Source organism: Macrobrachium nipponense, chromosome 6 (genome assembly GCF_015104395.2).
Source record: "Macrobrachium nipponense isolate FS-2020 chromosome 6, ASM1510439v2, whole genome shotgun sequence".
Taxonomy (NCBI): Eukaryota; Metazoa; Arthropoda; class Malacostraca; order Decapoda; family Palaemonidae; genus Macrobrachium; species Macrobrachium nipponense.
The window spans coordinates 119,775,279-119,793,682 of record NC_061108.1 but is presented as its reverse complement, the minus strand read 5'-3'; the positions used below and the strand labels follow the sequence as shown (position 1 = coordinate 119,793,682).

The window sequence follows — 18,404 nt, the reverse complement described above, 5'->3', positions numbered from 1 at the left end:
GTTGGCACTAAGTTTTCTCGGAATTTAGAATGCTTTAATAACTTTGTTTGTTATTAAATCTCCGAATTTATTTCACGGGTCGAAAAACTCCGTCATTGTAGATTTTCATTGAATTTATTTTTTTAACTAGAAAACATTCATTGGAGAAATCTTTTCCTTCAAGAATGAACAATATTACAAGACAAAACTCGTAGAATTAATCTCTTCTAATTGTCTAGGTAAAATAATAGGAATTCCAAAAGTATTATACTGTTAATTACACTACACAACTAATCACATTAATCGTTTTATGAAAAACAAAATTCATTCTAAATTCCGTACGTATCATTTTTATTCGTTTCATTAAAAGCTCGGTAACAAAGTTACTCAAAATGTAAATGGTATCAAATGTCTTTATAGAAATCAAATAACAGAACTAAGGTTATAGCTTGCGTCACCTAGATATTTGTTCGACTAGGAATTGTTTGGGGTCACTACCGAAGATCAATCATGTTTGAATGTTCCCTACTAGATCTGTAAACAAAGGGAAGTTATTGAGAAATACTGCGTAGTCTTTTGAATCAGGATTACATATCAACTAAAATACAATCAGGAATTGGAAGAAATTTCTCCACCAAACATCGAAAAGTTATTAATCCTTGGGAGAATCTGGGCTGAATTTTTCAGTCACCATTGAACAGATAACATAATATCGTATAGACTGGAAATGGGTTCACCGTCTCACCTTTAGCCGATGATTTGCTAAACTTGTTACTTACATTCGCTAATTATTTGCCTTGTGCTAATATATATTATAATTATAATATATATATTAATTATAATTATAATATTAAATTAAATTATTATATATTATAAATATATATACTAATAATAATTATATATATATATATATATATTAAATTTTTTATATATATATATATCTATATATACTATATATATTATAATATTAACATAATACATACATATAATATATATATATATATATTATATATATATATATATATCATATATATATATATATATATATATATATATATATAATATATATATATATATATATATATATAGTTATACCCAAGCAGAAAACTATGTCTGCGTCTCATGTGCTGTGAAGCAAAGGTACTGTGATACATACTACTGTTTACGATATCAAAGAAATTTAGTTAATCATGTACTGAAATGACATATTGAACGCCTCATTCCTATAAGGGGGATGAGGCGGCGTAGGCTTTAAAATGAACTAGTTCCTTATAAACTCCATAGTCTTTCTATTGGGCTGATAATCTCCAGGTAAATCGAGCAGGGGTGGTTTGAAGGAAACGATCTAAGCTCTTCATCCCTTGACTTTCTGAAGAATGATAGACTTTTGCGTGTCTTCCATAATGGTATGTGAGCGTTGGGGCTTTCAATCTGAATGTGACAACTTCAAATGACTGAGAAGGAAAATCAACAACTTGAATACCATAGCACATAGAGGACAACAGTGCTTTAAGATCTTGCTTTAACAGGGACTAGATTACGTGAGGGGTGTCAGTAGGCATTGGCAGTTTAGAACGAACAAGATGACAGGTGATTCAGAGATGAAGTCTCTTCAATCTTACAGAGAGGAAAGGTGGAAAAAACAGAGTTAAACATGACGCACGAGAACAGAGCAGCCAACGTTTTTATTAAAAAAAAGAGTATTGAAGGTATTTGAGTGCTTTGTAAAGTGCTTTCAGTGCAATTAAGTGCTTTCAGTCACCAAGAAAATCAGTGATCAGTGAGGTGGTTTCCACGAAAGTCTTCCAAAATGGAAATTGGGTTTTTTCCGCGTTTTTAGATCAGGGTGCTCGTGTGTGAGAGAGAGAATGGATCAAAAACCACGCTTTTGGGGGTCTAAGGCGACTGGAATGAGAATCAAACTGTGTGTATAGGAGAAAAAATGTGGATGAATTGTGGAATTGATATTCAGTGAATTTGCTGAACGTTGACACAGATTAAAAGCAACTGTCACCAGGAAGAAAGAGTTCTCTGAACGTTTTCACAAATCGTCTCTTTTCATTAACCATCGTCTTATTTTCCTTGTAGAACGTCGTCAAGATTCAGGCATGGATGTCAGGTGCTTTTACTCTGTCATGGCATTCACACACAGACAATATATATTGAGAAAAACTCTCTTAATAAAAGTTGTACACACAAACAGAGCAGGAAATGTTTTTCTTCTTCCTATTTTATTTTTTCGAAGGATATCGTTTGGCTCTGTCGGTCTCGCGGTTCGGAGTTTTTGAAACATTGCCATGATCAGAGCTCTCTCTTTGGTGGCGCCATTATTTTGAATAAGGGAAGTTTCAACTGATGGTTGTTTTTATACCAGGTCTATCATCTTCCATTCTCAAGTGTTCTTTGAAGTCTAAGTGAATATTATTACAAAATACACGACAAATTCCAAATATGCACGCAAATTTTCACCAGAATTAACTTATCATTGAAATATATACGATAACGACAAGGATTCACAGTATCTTTCAGACATCAAGATAAATTGAATACATGGGTTCTTATCATGAATGAGATGGATGGCGTTCAGATAGTTCAATCCACGAATGAAGTTTCTGAAAGGCACAAGGTTACCAGTGAAATGCCATACTCACTGACTTTTGGATCACACTAATCAACATGAACTGGTTGCAAGTATTCATAGACGTATAGATATGTAGTATATACAAGATTAAAAGATCTATGGAAAAATCTTCTGGGTGGACAAATCTATGTAAAAAAAATATAAGAACACCAACCAAAGAGAGAGCAGTTGAGGTAGGTCATGTCAGGTCAAAGGATATAAAACAGTTGAAGGGTAGGATAATGAGACACATATGATGGGTAGCACAGTTTTTTTTTTTTTTTTAGGGATTTTAAGGGGAAGATTAAGGGAGGGTATTTTTGTATGTGTTTTTTGTATGGATATGCCATGCAACCTTTCGATCAGGCAAGAAACAAGTGAGGCACAAACCATTGCAATTTTGTGTTCTCAGAGAATTTTTGCTTTAACTCAGTTGACATTCAGACTCTTTTTTGATCATGCTTATTTATAGATATGTATATAGATCACCTGGAGACCAAATTTTGTAGCGGACAAAAAAGTTAATGAAAATGGGACCAGCAGCATTACAGCGAATCATGCAAAGAGGTTTAGATAAAATAATTTTCTGACTGTCGACAATTTTTTTTTTGGTGGGGAAAAGAGGATTTTGACTTTTTTTTGTGGGAGGAAGGATTGTAATATATATATATATATATTTAAAATATTATTTAATTTAGTGAGGGAAAGGGTTTTGTGATTTGTTGCTATTATTCTTTGGGATTAAGAAAATGACAGTCAATATTATGATACCAGCAAACCCTTTTTGACTGAGTATTATCCTTATGATAAACTTTGCATGCTCTCTTTTGAAACATTTTCATGTGACTGACTCAGAAATAGGGACAACTTTTACATGGCCATTTTTATCTTGAACTTTGTTTTTTTGTCAATGAAGGGACTGAATACTGATGATGTATGCTACTTTCTGCAATTTTTCTCAGCAATCGATTTTAGAATTTACTCTTAGAAACGTACAATGGTTCAGCGTCAAGGTCCAAATATAAGAGTGACTCAGAAGTATATTTAAAAATCATTTACAATGCAAATCATGATTATTCGAGACTAAGGACTCTATTCTAATTAAAAAATAAACTTGGTATATGTCCCAGTTTCCAGTTCTTTAAAAAAATGATGATAAGTACTATTTTGCATTGCATGTTGTGGAAGAAAAATTGAATCACAGATCAGAAAACTGAATGCTATTCTAGAAAGGCAACTTTTTGTGACTGTTGAAGGAGATACTACTGTAAAAGTGATCCCTTAGAAACTGTAACATTAGCCTGATTACGGGTAGATTACTCTCTAAAGGAAATAATAATAACAATATGAAACTATAGAGCTTTCGCTATGATCGGTCAAGTTGCAGCTTTTCAATTTGCAAGCCACTCCATTCAGCCCTGAGATTGTTAATGAATTCAACACGGGTCACTTCTGGAACACTTGCATGCATGTTAATACAGTGTGAATCGGTGTATGGAACAACTTCTCTTAAGTTACATTTGCAATTCTACATTTAAGGCGAGAGTCTCGTACTCTTAAGGCCAGCTCGTTCTGAATATGTTGCCTCATGGAGCTGGTGAGAGAGAGAACAGATTTTGGAAACTGGACCAGTGTTGTGAAAAAGGACGATGGCAATTATATTTGGTGAATTCTCTCGCTCCATTGGATACAAGTGGACGTGACTTATTTTCTATATAGTATATGCTTTATGTGACTCTTGGCAATCAAAGCAGTTGATTAGTTGTTCCATGAACTCAATTCAACTGAGAGTAAAGAAAATGAACTTGGGGAATGAATCACCCTTATAGAAGGACCATGGGTTTAGCTTGTGCCCGCTCTCATAGGTTGATGAAATTCGACTGAGTCAGAGGGGGGCAACCATGGCTCCACAGAGAGGGTCAGAGTTTACAGTCTGCTACAGTCACACAGTCAGGCAAAGGAGATTATATCGACGACAGCCAAACTGTACAAAGCTTCTAAATGTCTACGTTTGACCCGGCCCCGGTGGACATTTTGTTGGCCAAGGCTCCTGTCATAGCTAGGAATAAATCGGCTAAGAATTCAGTTTCTTGGTTTTGAGTGATCTCTAGTCTACTAGATGGTAGCTCTTATTGGTGTTGATGACTAAGGAAACAGAAATGCACACAAAACTTAGGATGTAAAAAAAAAAAAAAAACTAAGAAAGAAGGACTGATTTTGAAACTAAAGGAAGAGAAAACCAAGGAGAACCTAAGGAATACACCCAATCAGTGTGAGACTTGGAACCCTGGAAAGAATCCCAAAGAAAATATAACTTGTTTGAAATTATATGTGATTATCAAGTGCGTGTTACTTGTGTGGTTTAATGGTGAAACGAAAAGGTCTGATGACGAAAACAAAGGTTCATCTGACGTCGGGATGAGTAGGAACTTAACACCTGTGCACCTTCATAATTAGTCAATATCACCTGTGTGCTTACGGCACTATCATTATTGTCAGTATACAGTCTTTATCACTAGCACCACTTCCATGAAAGTCATCGTTTTCTTCATCACCATCGATCAGTGACCTTTTCTTGTGATGAAAAATGGCAAAACAAAACGCGAAAGAGAGAGAGAGAAAAAAAAACAAGAATTCAAACAAAGAATCCATAAATAAACGAAATTAGGAAAAAGAAACCTATGCCAAGCTGTCAATAGTCGTCCACCGAAGTCACGGGCCAAGGTACCTTTTTGCTTAGTCATCCTCCTTGTTTTTCGGTAACAAATGCTTAATGATGTCAATGGGCAGCGGGAATATTATTGTTGAGTTGTTTTCGGCCGAAATGGCGTTCAGCGTCTGAAGATAGCGCAGCTGCAACAAGGAACATGAGGCGTGTTATGAGGAGGAGGAGGAGGAGGTTTGTTGTTGAAATGTTTTGTTCCAATACTCTTTTTCTTTTCTTTCTTCCTGTACATCGAGCATTCTTTTAAAAATAAAACAAGAAGAGTCCAGGGGGGCCAGGGGGTGAAGAGAGTTCTACATCTACTACTTTTCTGCGATAAAAGAAAATATTTTTGGTTTTGTTTTTATATTGTTTAACCTCCTAGCGGAGGAGTGTTCAGTGAATGATAGTGTTTTTAATCAAAAGCTCAGTGACAGAATCTTATATAAAGATCTACGTTACCCAGATCTAAAGAGGAGGGGAAGACTTTGCATGATTATGCACAGTTTGATTTTGAAAAGTAGATAAGTGATTTTTGGAAAAACTGAAGTAGAGATGATGTTGTTGAACTATAGCTATCAAAAATTTGTTGCAAAATAGAGAAGTGTTTTTTTTTTATTTTATGTAATTTCGAAAGACTGAATAGTATTTTAACAATGATTTATTTCAATGTATTAATTAAAATATAATGAGGTAAATAAATTTCTATCATGTAGTTCAAAATGAAAAGTGTTTTTGTTAAAGAATATTTTAGATGTATGAACATGTTTGTAATTGCTATACATTTCATTTATGTGTTCTGTCATGATCCTACATGGGTAAAATGTCAGGGTTTTCTTCGTATAGGAATGAAAGAAATCGTCCGTATTTCCGGCAAACGAACATTTGAAGCATTTTAGTGTGAAACTGTGTTTGTGGCAAGTAAACCATATGATTTGTTTACACGGACTTCGGTATCAAATCATTCCTAATAGATAACTCGATATTTTTCATGAGCTGTTCATTACTGTAATTCAACTTAGAATCCAGTTATCTGTCATTCACAAAGTCTTCATTCCTATACTACCAATTTTACATTCTTTCCTATTTCATTCAATATTTACAAGGGCCTCATTCAAACATTTACCAGATTTACATATCGTGACCATTTAGCTATGTGCAATGCATTGAGTGTCCATTGACCCTAATATAGAGGCAATTGGTTATGTATCATGTCTTCACTAACTCTTCGTTGGTAATTTGATTTTCATGTGACAATCTAATATTGTTGCCTGGTCTGTCGAGCACAGAAATTAATTTTCGTCACTCTAAAACGAAGGTTTAGTTAATAAAGTCTAAGATCATGATAAAGTTAGCTGTGCATGTGCAGCTTCTCGTCTCTCCGCTCTCTCTCATCTCTGCATCTATCTCCTCTCGCTCTCCTCTCTCTCTCTCTCTCTCTCTCTCTCTCTCTCTCCTTATCCAACAATTTTGTTGCTAGCTTATTGAACACCGTGAGGAAGTATCAAATCCCTGGCACCGCGTTTATCTCTTTAAGTTCCTAAGTTTTATTTTATTTATTTTTTTAATCTCCCACCCGCCCCTTTCCAACCCAGCTTGCCACTGAAAAAAAGTGCTTCAAATGCACTGGAATAGAAGATAAACTTTGATACCCTATAGAAATTAAAGTAAATCTTAGGTGTATATTGCTATATTTGGTATGTCTACTATAAGAAGTTTGGTGATGTAAATTTTCTCATTTTGAAAACCCTAACAACTCTTTCAATTTCCTTGCTTATTTATTTAAATAGTAATTTATACATTAACAACGCTCATAGACAATTATCTGTTATTAAACATAAATAATGAATCATGTGGACTGCTCCAGAATTATAAATTTGTAAAAAATTTAGGATTTTATAAACTATTGAAAATTTAACGAAATCTGATAAAGCTGAATTCTTAGTGACGGATAATGTCTTTAACTTATGCATATTTCGCACATTTTCAGTTTATCTTTTTTTGAAGATAAATGAAGAACAGCTTTTATTGAAATTTGCAAAATTCAAACTGTTGCATGAGGACTTGTATTTTTTTTCTACTTTACACACAATTCAAGTAACATTCTTCCAAATTAATGAAATTTTCTTAAGCTTTTAACTTCAAATTAGGTAACAACTAACGGTTCTCCAAAGTCTATGGCACATAATCAGTTCAAAAGCCTTTGAAGATTTGGTGAAACTGGAAGTCTTCCAGGCTCATAAAGAGTTGAAAAGTATTTGGAAATGATAAGCTTTAAGATAAATTTCTGTGGCATCAAATTGAAAATATTTGTATTAATGTTCCTAACAATAGAAATTCGTGTTAAATCTTGATTCCTACTAATTGTAATGTATGATAAAGGAAATTTACATACAGACTGACCTGTTAGAATTAAACGTTGATAACGCAAAGGGATAAACATTGAATGTGTATTATATCAAGTATGCTAACTCGCAATTTAGACTATCGTTAAATTCTTTCTTGTATAGTACTGATTAAAATCATATAAAACTTTTAGGTTGGAATAGACTGACAATAGAAAACTTTCAGAATAATTTTAAAAGTATTTAGAATGCCAAATTATTGGCTTAAAATATTTACCACTGGCGCTGAGTAATTCAAAATAGATTATAACAGAAAATGAAGAAAAAATCTGACATATCCGATAATATAGTAAATAAAGTTAATTTACAGCTTTGATGTAATAAGCAATAATCATCAAAAGATTAATGCTTGATCCCTAGTATATAATCTCTACCCAAATGGGTAGGGAATATATCATTATGGAAATAACTTATAACTGTAGTTTTATTATGAAGGCAAATACCAGATCATGAAGCAAAGGCTTGCACACGTGTCAGTGCTAATAATGAAGACTCATGTGACTGCTAATTCTTTAAAAAGCAAACTTTATCAGTAAAGTAAGAAAAAAAAAAAAAATACCCATATCTCAAATTCACTAAGCACGGAAGCTAAGGTTTGTGAGCCATTTGCCATTGGTAACTTAATAAAGCAAATATGCTTATAAGTCGAAATTGTATAAAATCTCAAGCTGCTATTAGAGAAAGTATGCTACTTAGTGAACAAACGTATTAAAGATAAGTTTAAAAATAAAGTAATTCATTACTATAGATAGGCAATATGCTTAGCAGTATCATCTATGATAAATTTGAAGCTATAAAAATGGGTAAAATGAATTAAATCAGACGTTGAAGTATGCTGAAGTGACTAGGTTAGTAGGCTAAAGTCACGAAAGACTTGAATTTTTTTTTACATTACCGGAATTAGATGATAATAGAATTGTAAGCAAGATGAATGGCAAAGAAGTAGGTGATGATAATGCTAATATAACCAGGTCTGAATGAAATAAATTAAGACCATATCTTGATGAAAAGGAAGAGGCTAATTAGAAGGTCCCTAGAGAGTAAATAAGTCATAATTGAATGGCTTAATAAAAAGCAAGTAATAAATAAATAATGAAGCAGACAGATCAGTGAATTAAATATTCATTTAAACTAAGCGGATTACAGATAAGAAATCGCTGGAGTAAAAAAAAATGTTATCTAAAGTGAAACTGCTTAGTGTAAGGTAAAAGTTGTGGAAAATGTGTAAAACTGATTATATGCAAAATAGCGAATGGAATTGAAAGTGGAAGTATTATTTACTCTATTAGATAAATTAATAGTTTAAACCTATTTTAAATTATACAGAAAAATTCAAGAGAGACCGACTGACTAGTGAATCTCATACGAATCTATAATGTGTGGTAACATAAATATACTTTTCCAGTATGTAGGAATATAAATATACTTCTCCAGTGTGTGGGAATGTAAAATACTTCGAATGTCTGAAGCGCTAAAATTCAGTCATGTCCAACTCAGATCTCTACTGAGGGGATTTTGCTATCATGGTTAACTCTCTTACCCTCAGATATTTCTACTCACAAGCTTAAATCCATTAAGCTTGGATTTATTTATAAATATATATAATTTAAATTTATCCATGTGAAATTATGAGCATGAATTGTGCAAATTAAAGATTCTTATTTGAATCATTGATTTGAAAATTACGCAAAATTCAAGATTATATTAGAATGAATTTACAAAGTGATAGTCATGTAAAACAAAGAATCATTAGTTTCAAAGTTATTGGCTAACAGGTAGTTTCCTATGTGAGTTAGGATATTAATTTACATATACGACTGTAAGAGAATGTATAGGAATAAAACCTATATGGAATTTACATGTGGCTATTATAAGGATAAAAAGTTTCGTAGAGCATAACTATAAATTTAGAAAATAATAATAAGATGAACTCAAATATTTAATCTAACAAATATGAAGACGTCCTCTAACATTCGAGCGTTTTAATTCACTAGTCTTCTGATAAGAATAAGAAGGAAAAGAATCAGCAAAGCATATATGGTAATGAGTAAATCTATTCTAGATATAACTTTGCCATAGTGATGAAATATATGTGAAAAGGATCGAAAATTTAGACCTTTACTAAAGCATACAAGCTAACGCAAAGATCACAGAGATATCAGCTTTTACCAACGTAAAAAACCTGTTTACAGTTAAGAAAGTTCTAAACCTGTGTCCAAGTATGACAACTTAGACGCAGAACAAAACTGATGCCTATCCCAACTAAAACTGTGGAAAGTATGGAAAGTACATTATCTACGTAAAACCAAGACAAACTTAGAAACCTCATAGTTTATGTAAAACTATTGAACATGTAGACCTTTGAGAGAGTACATAGTCTATGTAAAACTGTGGAAACTGAAAATGAGAGTATTAAGCAGGTACATGGCCTATGTAAACTTAGACCATTTTATAATATGTAATTTATGTAAATATATGAATATCACACTCATTAGTTTGGCTAACTATGTAAAATTACGTATGTTATTATCAGAACCTTATCAAAATATATTGGATTCCCTCTGTAATGTAATTTGGCTAAGTAAGTCCTTATAAAGGTATATGTTCAAATACGCACTAATTATGTAAGCACAGTTAGGGAAAACGATCCGAATCGTTTCTGCTTACTGAAATGTAAATTTCACCTAGCAATATGGAACAAACTATAACTCCCTCAGGTCGAGACCTTTGAAATTTGACAATCAGTCAAGCATTTACACGATGAATTAAGTCAAAACTATGGGAAAAGCCCTCTTAAACAAATGCAACTTTAAAGAAGTTTTTCACTTATGCTTGCTTTACTGAAAACTATAAGAACCTACTCCCCACAGCAAGAAAAGGTATTATTATTATTAAAATTTTTATTTGGTTTATCTAATACTATAAATCTCATGTTTTCAGCAACAACCAGTTAATAACTTGAGTAATAAATCCATCTCTCTCTCTCTCTCTCTCTTCTCTCTCTCTCTCTCTCTCTCTCTCTCTCTCTCTTTGTCTGTCTATCTATTTATCATAACAGGATTCATTTATGAAAATGGAATAATTTGATCTGAGCATTTTTGGTTACATTGCCATATATATATATATATATATATATATATATAATATATATATATGTGTGTGTGTGTGTTGTGTTGTGTGTGTGTGTGTGTCTGTGTGTGTTTGTGTGTGTGTATGTGTGTGTTTGTGCGTGTAAATGCGTGCTTGTGGATATACTATATGTGTATATATAGAATGTTTACATATATGCATATTGATACTTATGTAAGTGACCATTTGTATATGTATATAGTTACGATTTATAATAGCTAAGTGAAGGATGTATTTGTACTATTAGACTTGAATACTTTAACCGTATCTGTTCAAGAGAATTTCCTGAGAGGAAGTTGCAATTTCCTTTTAAAATGATCTTCAGCAAGAATGGATAGAATGGTCATGTGTTTGTGTAAATGTATTGATTAACTGCGTGATTTACATGGTGTGCATGATATATTTCAGGGTTTATTTAGTTAGGTTAGATATGCTCGATTATTGAAAATGGTTAATAATTTTGGTCTGAAGAAAAACTGACATTACTGTTAATCCATCTTACTTTTTTCTTCACTCATTCTTATTCAGTTTTTCATCCATTCTTTTAAATCCCAAAGACTTTCGAGTCCAGGATAAGCTGATACAATCGATCTAAAAATGCTTTTTATTTACAAGTTCTACTTTATGTAAAAGAAGCAGGTTGGTTCTGTTTAACTAAAGAGTGACGTGTGAGGAGGTCATAGAGTTGACAAGCATGAAGCATAATGGAAGAAGAGAGAATAACAAAAGATGGAGAACTGATAAAGGGGTGGTTGATTATCTAGCCAGCATCACTAAATATGATATAAGAAGCGTTCGTGGCGGTTGTTTCTTCTTTTACCTTTATTTACAAGGTTGACTAATCTTTTCTGAGTTATGCTACAGTCGGGGTTGAAAAGGGGGATATAGACACACAGAAATTGAGTGTACATTTGTGCAAATGCATTTTGATGTGCATTGACGGTGTGCAGAGACCAAAAAATAAACAACATTCGACCGAAGAGACACCAAGGGTGCAGAATAGTGTTATTATAATCGACTGTACACATGTACACATCCATGAGAGTGGTCCTACGGAAGAGAATGACATCGAGCGTAAACCTAAGACACAGATAGTAAACAACACCCAAGCGAATAAGCTAACACTGCATTTCTACTGTCGAGATTAAATCCGTTCTTGCATTTTCCTTTCACATGACCGTCATCATTATTATGATTATTATCAGCCCCACGGAGGTACAGTGGTTGAGATCTTCGTCTACAAAAAGGGTTTGACCTCGTTCTCCTCCTTCATCCAATGTGAAAGGATCTGGACGACCGAGTTTGCGCAGAAATCTTTTGCACACAACATCAAAATAATAGAGACGCAGAAATAAAGGAGTGAACACTGTTACGACATACAAACTGGTGTTCTGGGAAGTTTATACAAACCTTTGAAGGTCATGATTGATATCAATTGCACTCCGAATCGAGAATCAAGCCGAGAAATAACTGCAAGATTACTAAGATAATTTCACATAGATAAAGATTGTAGGTCACTGAGATTTCAGCAATTTCGTGCACTTCTGGTACATATTCGTGTATATGTCAGCACCTGTACCAGAAAGCGTACGTCCCACGGATATTACTAGAGAAATGTCACTTGGAAAAGAAGGAAAAGTTATTCTGGATCATACCTTCCAAACAGCTAAATACCATCCAATCTATGTCACCAATTATTATATGAAATACTGATTCACGTTTTCTTTCTGTATTGATGGAGAAAGAAATTGATCATTTGATTCATTTCAATCATAGTCTCTGAACAGATTAGTGAAATACAAAACATTAGGAGGAGTTCAACGTTGTTCCATAATAAATCTGTCAAATGAAAAAGAAAAATCAGTAATTCCTTGGGACATTTAGGTTAACAACTACAGTCTGTGTCCAATGCAACAATAATGACAGTATTATTGTAGTAAAGAAAAAAATCATATAGGTTAAATAAGTGTGTAATAAACCTTGAAAACTATTCATAAACAATAATCATATTTTTCATCGGCGGCCTAATTTAGTTGTGGACTTTGTCCGTAAATCTGCACATAATCTTTGCACAAGAACTGTTTGAGGTCTCATTTGTCCACCCTGAAAGCATCATGAACAAATCACTCCTTCAACTAAAGCCGGTGTTACAAGCGCAGGTTGACTTTCATCGCTTATCATCTCTGCATCAAACTTGTAACCAAATATCTATTTCGATACTAGTGCAAAACTGAGGTCACGCATGTTCGTCATGTCGACGTCACACAAACACGGACATGAATGACCTTCATTTTGCCTCCGAAGTCGACTATTTGGTACAAGGCTCGATGGGAAGATGGCAAGAGACGGGAGGGAGCGAGCTCCTTCGACACCGTCTGAAGTCAGCAAGGGAATCTGAACATGAAAGATCTATTGTTATCAGTGGCAAGTCTTTTGTTTGAGTCTTTGACTTGTAAAGTATGTAGCAAAACTCTGATTTTCTAGTCTTCGGTAAAGAGGTAATCGACAGTCAACAAAGAAATTCTAGGGAAAAGTGTCAAATTGAGTTTTTTTTTCTCCTTTTTTTTTTGGCCCTGTCCCTCGTCCTTAGAGAAAAATATCATCTCTTATGCCCTGGGTCAACTCTTTTCATTAATTCCTTTTTTTTTTAACATCTTTTTTTTCCATGTATTTTCTAACTCGCCTCGTTCGAGGCTGAGAAATACACAAGAGAAAAAGAAAAACTTCCCTCGGCCCCCCTATGGACTCTCTCTCTCTCTCTCTCGCTCTCTCTCTCTTTTTAATTCTCACCTCTTCCTTCGATGACGTCAAGAGGTGCTTCTGGGTAAACCTGAAAATTCTCACGCCAATCCAGAACACGCAAATGATTCACATTGAGATAATAAGAAGTCAAGATAAACAACAGCAACAACAGATACACATACACGGGATTCTTTTAAAGCCACTCTAAGAGTAAAAAGCATGGTCAAAAGCTAGTGAACAGTACATATTATCTAAAGTCAGTGAGAGGCGGATGGGAGGTGGGGGGGCGGTGGGGAAGGGACGGGGGCGGGGGAGCATGGGACTGGTGGTCAGGGTGGGAAAGCAGTCTGATCCAAACTTCCTACCCCATTTCAATTATTATTATTATTATTATTATTATTATTATTATTATTACTTACCTCTTCTTCCCCAAAAATTCCCATTTTAAAAACGGAACTGGAAGCATGCCATGAAATGCTTATTTTCCATCACGAGTATGCATACATACGCATAAATGTAAATACTTCCATATACATATATATATATATATCTATATAATATAATTATATATATAATATATATATATATATATCTTATATAATATATAGATATAGATATTAGTATATATATATATATATATATATATATATATATATATATATTACATTATATATATCTATAATCTATATCTATCTATATAATAATATATATTATATATATAATATATATATATATATATATATATTTATATAGAAATATATATATATATAATATTATAATCAATAATATTAATAATATATATAATATATTATATAATATATATACTAATATATATATAATGGAATATTTTTCCCTATGTACATTGGACCTCCATCACCTTTTCTGAGAACGCCAGCTAAAAACAGATCGTAATTTGCTAAGGATATACAATTCGTTGAGCCAGATTGTTTCAGTTTTTTGTATAAAACTTAAATTTTCAATGTTTAATCAGATAGAGCGAAAGCCAAAAATTGACTAAGATTCCCATAAAAACGAAAACGCGTGAGTTTTCTCTCATCCTCGAAGAAGGACAGGAGAATTTACTCAGAATTCCAAAGACTGCGAAGTTTACGTAAAATTCCAGATACGAAACCGAACTGGAAAAAAAAGGGCAAATGCTAATGTGATCTGCAGCACGGAAACGCATGAATTTCCAAAATGGGAAGGAGACCTTTGGAAGCTATTTCATACCCTTTGTGGATTTAGAGTAATTTGCATAAATATTCCTTTTGGGGCTTTGAATAGCAGATGCTCTATGAAAAAAAAAAAAGAAAAGTCTGCTGCTTCTGGGGAACATCGGTGGAAAAACAGCATCTCTTTCGTAAGGGTTTTAGTTTTTTTTTTTTTTTTTTTTTTTTTTTTGCGGTTTCGTGATAAATCAAAAGTTGATTTGTATGCTTTCATTCTGGACTGAGGAAACGAGTCAGTGGCAAAAGTTGATTTATTTTTCATTTTTTATATCACTGCATTTTTGTTTGAAGTATAATGAAAATTGACTCCATCCTGATTATGGTCGCTATTATTTCCTAATTTTTCCTTAATGAGTGACGTGGGATAATTTATAAATCCTTATATCTATGTTGTGAAACTATTCCATTTGATAAAATAAAAAACTTAATCTTTTGGTGACAACCTATACCATCGAACGAGTACATTTAGCATAAAGTGAACAAAAATTTATTGTAAACTCTTGGTGAACACATCTGTGATAAATGAATAAACAAAGCTCTAATAATTTCGGAGTCTTAGAGAGCATCCTCCCGTGAGTGAGCGTCTGCGAACCCTATTCCCCACCCTAATCCCAGCCCCCATAAGGGCGGTGTTTGGATCAGCGGCCATTTCTCATTCCCGACCGAAGTTTATACTCCTGCGAAAATTCACGCCTTTCTTCACTTTACATCTTTAAGATGACAAACGGCTAAAAACGTCTTGGCGGGAAGTTATCGGGCCTCAGATTCGGAGGAAGGAGACTTGAGAGGGGGGGGGGGGGGGGGGGCACTTGGGAGGGAGGGAGTGATATCATCTCTTTTGCAAGCCTGCTCTAATTTCGGGGGTGGGTTTTTTTTTGCCAAGCAAAGAGGTCAAGGAAGAAGTACCTGAAGGGCGGCCGGAGACTCGTTGATGACCTCGGCAGCTTCCTTCAGAGCCTTGGAGGCGCGCTGTTCTCCCTCGGCGGCGATCACCTTGGCTCTTGCTTCTCGGGCAGCCTCGGCCTCAGCAGCCATAGCGCGTTGCAATTGCACTGGCAATCGGACGTCCTTGCTGTGAAATTGCAAGTGGGCGTTATTAGTGGGAACACAGATCAGAAGTACGTCAATGTCATCAAGGTACAACCACTTGGGAAAATGAAGTCGACGAGTAGAAACACTAACTTGAGCAGACCAGGAGGGAAAATGTAGTCATGATAGAAGTTCCGGTGCATGGTGTCACAATTAATATTATGCATATAATGTATTGAAATTTGTCGCCAATAACTATTGTTATTTTGATGCCAGTTTAAGATGCTAACCTAGTCTGTCTGGCTGTCTAATTTGAATGAAATTGGTCTTATTAAAGGAGTTGAAGTTGTATATACCCCAACATGGCTAGTTCATTGTGCATAATTTATCATAAATTAGAGGTCAGTACTCGATTCCATTGTAAACCACAGAAATTGATAATTACTACTACTGGTAACTTGAGATTGATGCGACAAGGACATACCCTGGTCATTATTTCCTTGTTATAACTAGACAACAAATTTAAAATAGGTTCTCTGCTGAACAAAATTTGCAAACATTTCTTATTAGATAAATTAAATATAAATAAAAAAGAGACAGGAAATAAATTTCTTGTCTTTGTTCTTCTGACATGAATTGATAATTTATAAATGATAAAATGGCAAAATAATGGTTAATACTGTTTCTCTTAAGTTTTCCCTAAAAGATACTTAAGAATAAACCAATGAAGAGTTGGTTTTAGAGTCAAAAGGATTTACGTCAAATATGCTGCATAGCACTCACTGAAGAATATCTTCTGGAGTGATTTTAAGGCCGAAGAGTTGTTGTTTTGCCCCTTGTGCAAACTAAAGATGAATCGACGATGAACTGGTTTCCGTTTATGAAATCTTTGCAACAAACGATACTTACGATGAAGTTTGTTCGCAATCATTTTCGTTTAACGAAAGGCAATCCAGTATAAAATACTTTCGAAATAATTTTCGTTTAACGAAAGGCAATCCAGTATAAAATACTTTCTAGGACAACGAACGCGACTCAACAACATTCACCTTCAACAGAGGCAATAATACTCACGAAGGTGCTTACTTTGGAATGACCTAGAAACCGCAGGATCCCTGGAACAGAAAACGTGTTTTTAATGACACCCAAAAATGCCAGAGGGGGAAAATGATTGGCCACGACCCAAGAACTTACATTTCGACTCTCTCCACCTTGACGCCCCAGGGGTCTGTGGCATCATCCAGGGAGCTCTGCATTGTGGCTGAGATGGACTCACGCTCGCTGAGAATCTCAGCCAGGTTCCGGGTACCCAGGACATTCCTCAGGGTGGTGGCCGCCAAGAGCCGGGTTGAGTGGCTGCAGGGCAGGGGGAAGAGAAGGATTAGTCGGATCCCGGAATCCCAAGGCTTGGTGGGGATGGTTTTGAGTGAAGTCATAGTTTGCGGATTTTCTAATAGGAAAAACAAGCTTTTCATTTTGTTTTTAGCTGATATATGTAATTTTTTTTTTTTATAAAAATTTGCCAGATGAATATATAATTTTGTTGAAGAGGAATAGTGCCATATGCAATAAAAAAGGATTTTAGTTTTAGAACAGTAAAGATAAAAAGAGGTTTTTATTTTATTTGAGGTTCATGAGAGCTATTTATGATATAGCTGTTAATCATGAAGCAGAAAAATTTTTTTTTAGTCATGTAATTTTTTTTTTTATCTAAAAAGCTGAGCAAAATCTGAAGACAAAACATCAGAAATAACTTGTCTTTGTAAACATTAGCATGAAAAAACGAATTTGATAAGGAATTTGAACATCTTTTTTTTTCATTAAAAATTGTAAGGCTATGTATATTGACTTTAGGAAAAAATATGATTACAGTTAAATGAATGCATGTCAAAAAATAATTCGTTACAACACAACAAATTGGGTTGCAATACACGGATAAGAACATGCACTTACCATGCAAGTACGAAAAGGAAAAACCGCATGCCAAAAATATAATCGAAGTCGCAGTTCCAGTATATACATCACACACGGTCATCTCTTTCAAGCCCTTACTTGTCCTTTCAACCTTCGGCCATCTTCACACTCCCTCTTTCACACACGATGACTAAGATAAGAAACTTACGGCGTACTCTACCTTTTAATATTAGAATCAGTGGAAAAATAAATCAGAATCACAATTCGATTCTCTAGAACTCTTACCTAAAAATTCACCAGTGATTCCAAGTTGTAATGTATGTGGTTCCACCATGCGGGACGAGATATATATCATATCTACCAATTCATGCACCGTAGAATCAGCTAACATTTGTTACATACAATATGTATAAATACTGTATATTGAAAAGGACTCTGAGTCGTCATTCCCATGGCTGCAAAGATTCTGATCTTTATTAAAATTCCGCTGATGTTTGATTCACATTCTTATGGAATTTCCCGCGGAGGACGGCCATCTACATCATCAGATGGGTTTCAGACAGACATCTCAAATTATCTTTTGGAAAATATCTTCAGTGTTAGTGTAGATTGACTGGTATTATGAGCCTGTATGTGAGTGTATGCGTATGCGT

At 34.2% G+C, this 18,404-nt stretch overlaps 1 protein-coding gene across 7 annotated transcripts in view; it reads right to left on the bottom strand.

Annotated features, from left to right (window-relative positions):
* Window positions 1–18,404, bottom strand: part of LOC135216061 (mechanosensory protein 2-like) — a 459,704-nt gene that overhangs the window by 16,424 nt on the left and 424,876 nt on the right. For all 7 annotated transcript variants that reach the window (XM_064251047.1, XM_064251044.1, XM_064251045.1 and 4 more), the window contains 2 exons: window positions 17,032–17,193; window positions 15,715–15,880 (listed from right to left, as the gene is read on the bottom strand). In XM_064251047.1, coding sequence (XP_064107117.1) covers window positions 15,715–15,880; window positions 17,032–17,193 — 328 coding nt within the window. The remainder of the gene's footprint in view (window positions 1–15,714; window positions 15,881–17,031; window positions 17,194–18,404) is intronic.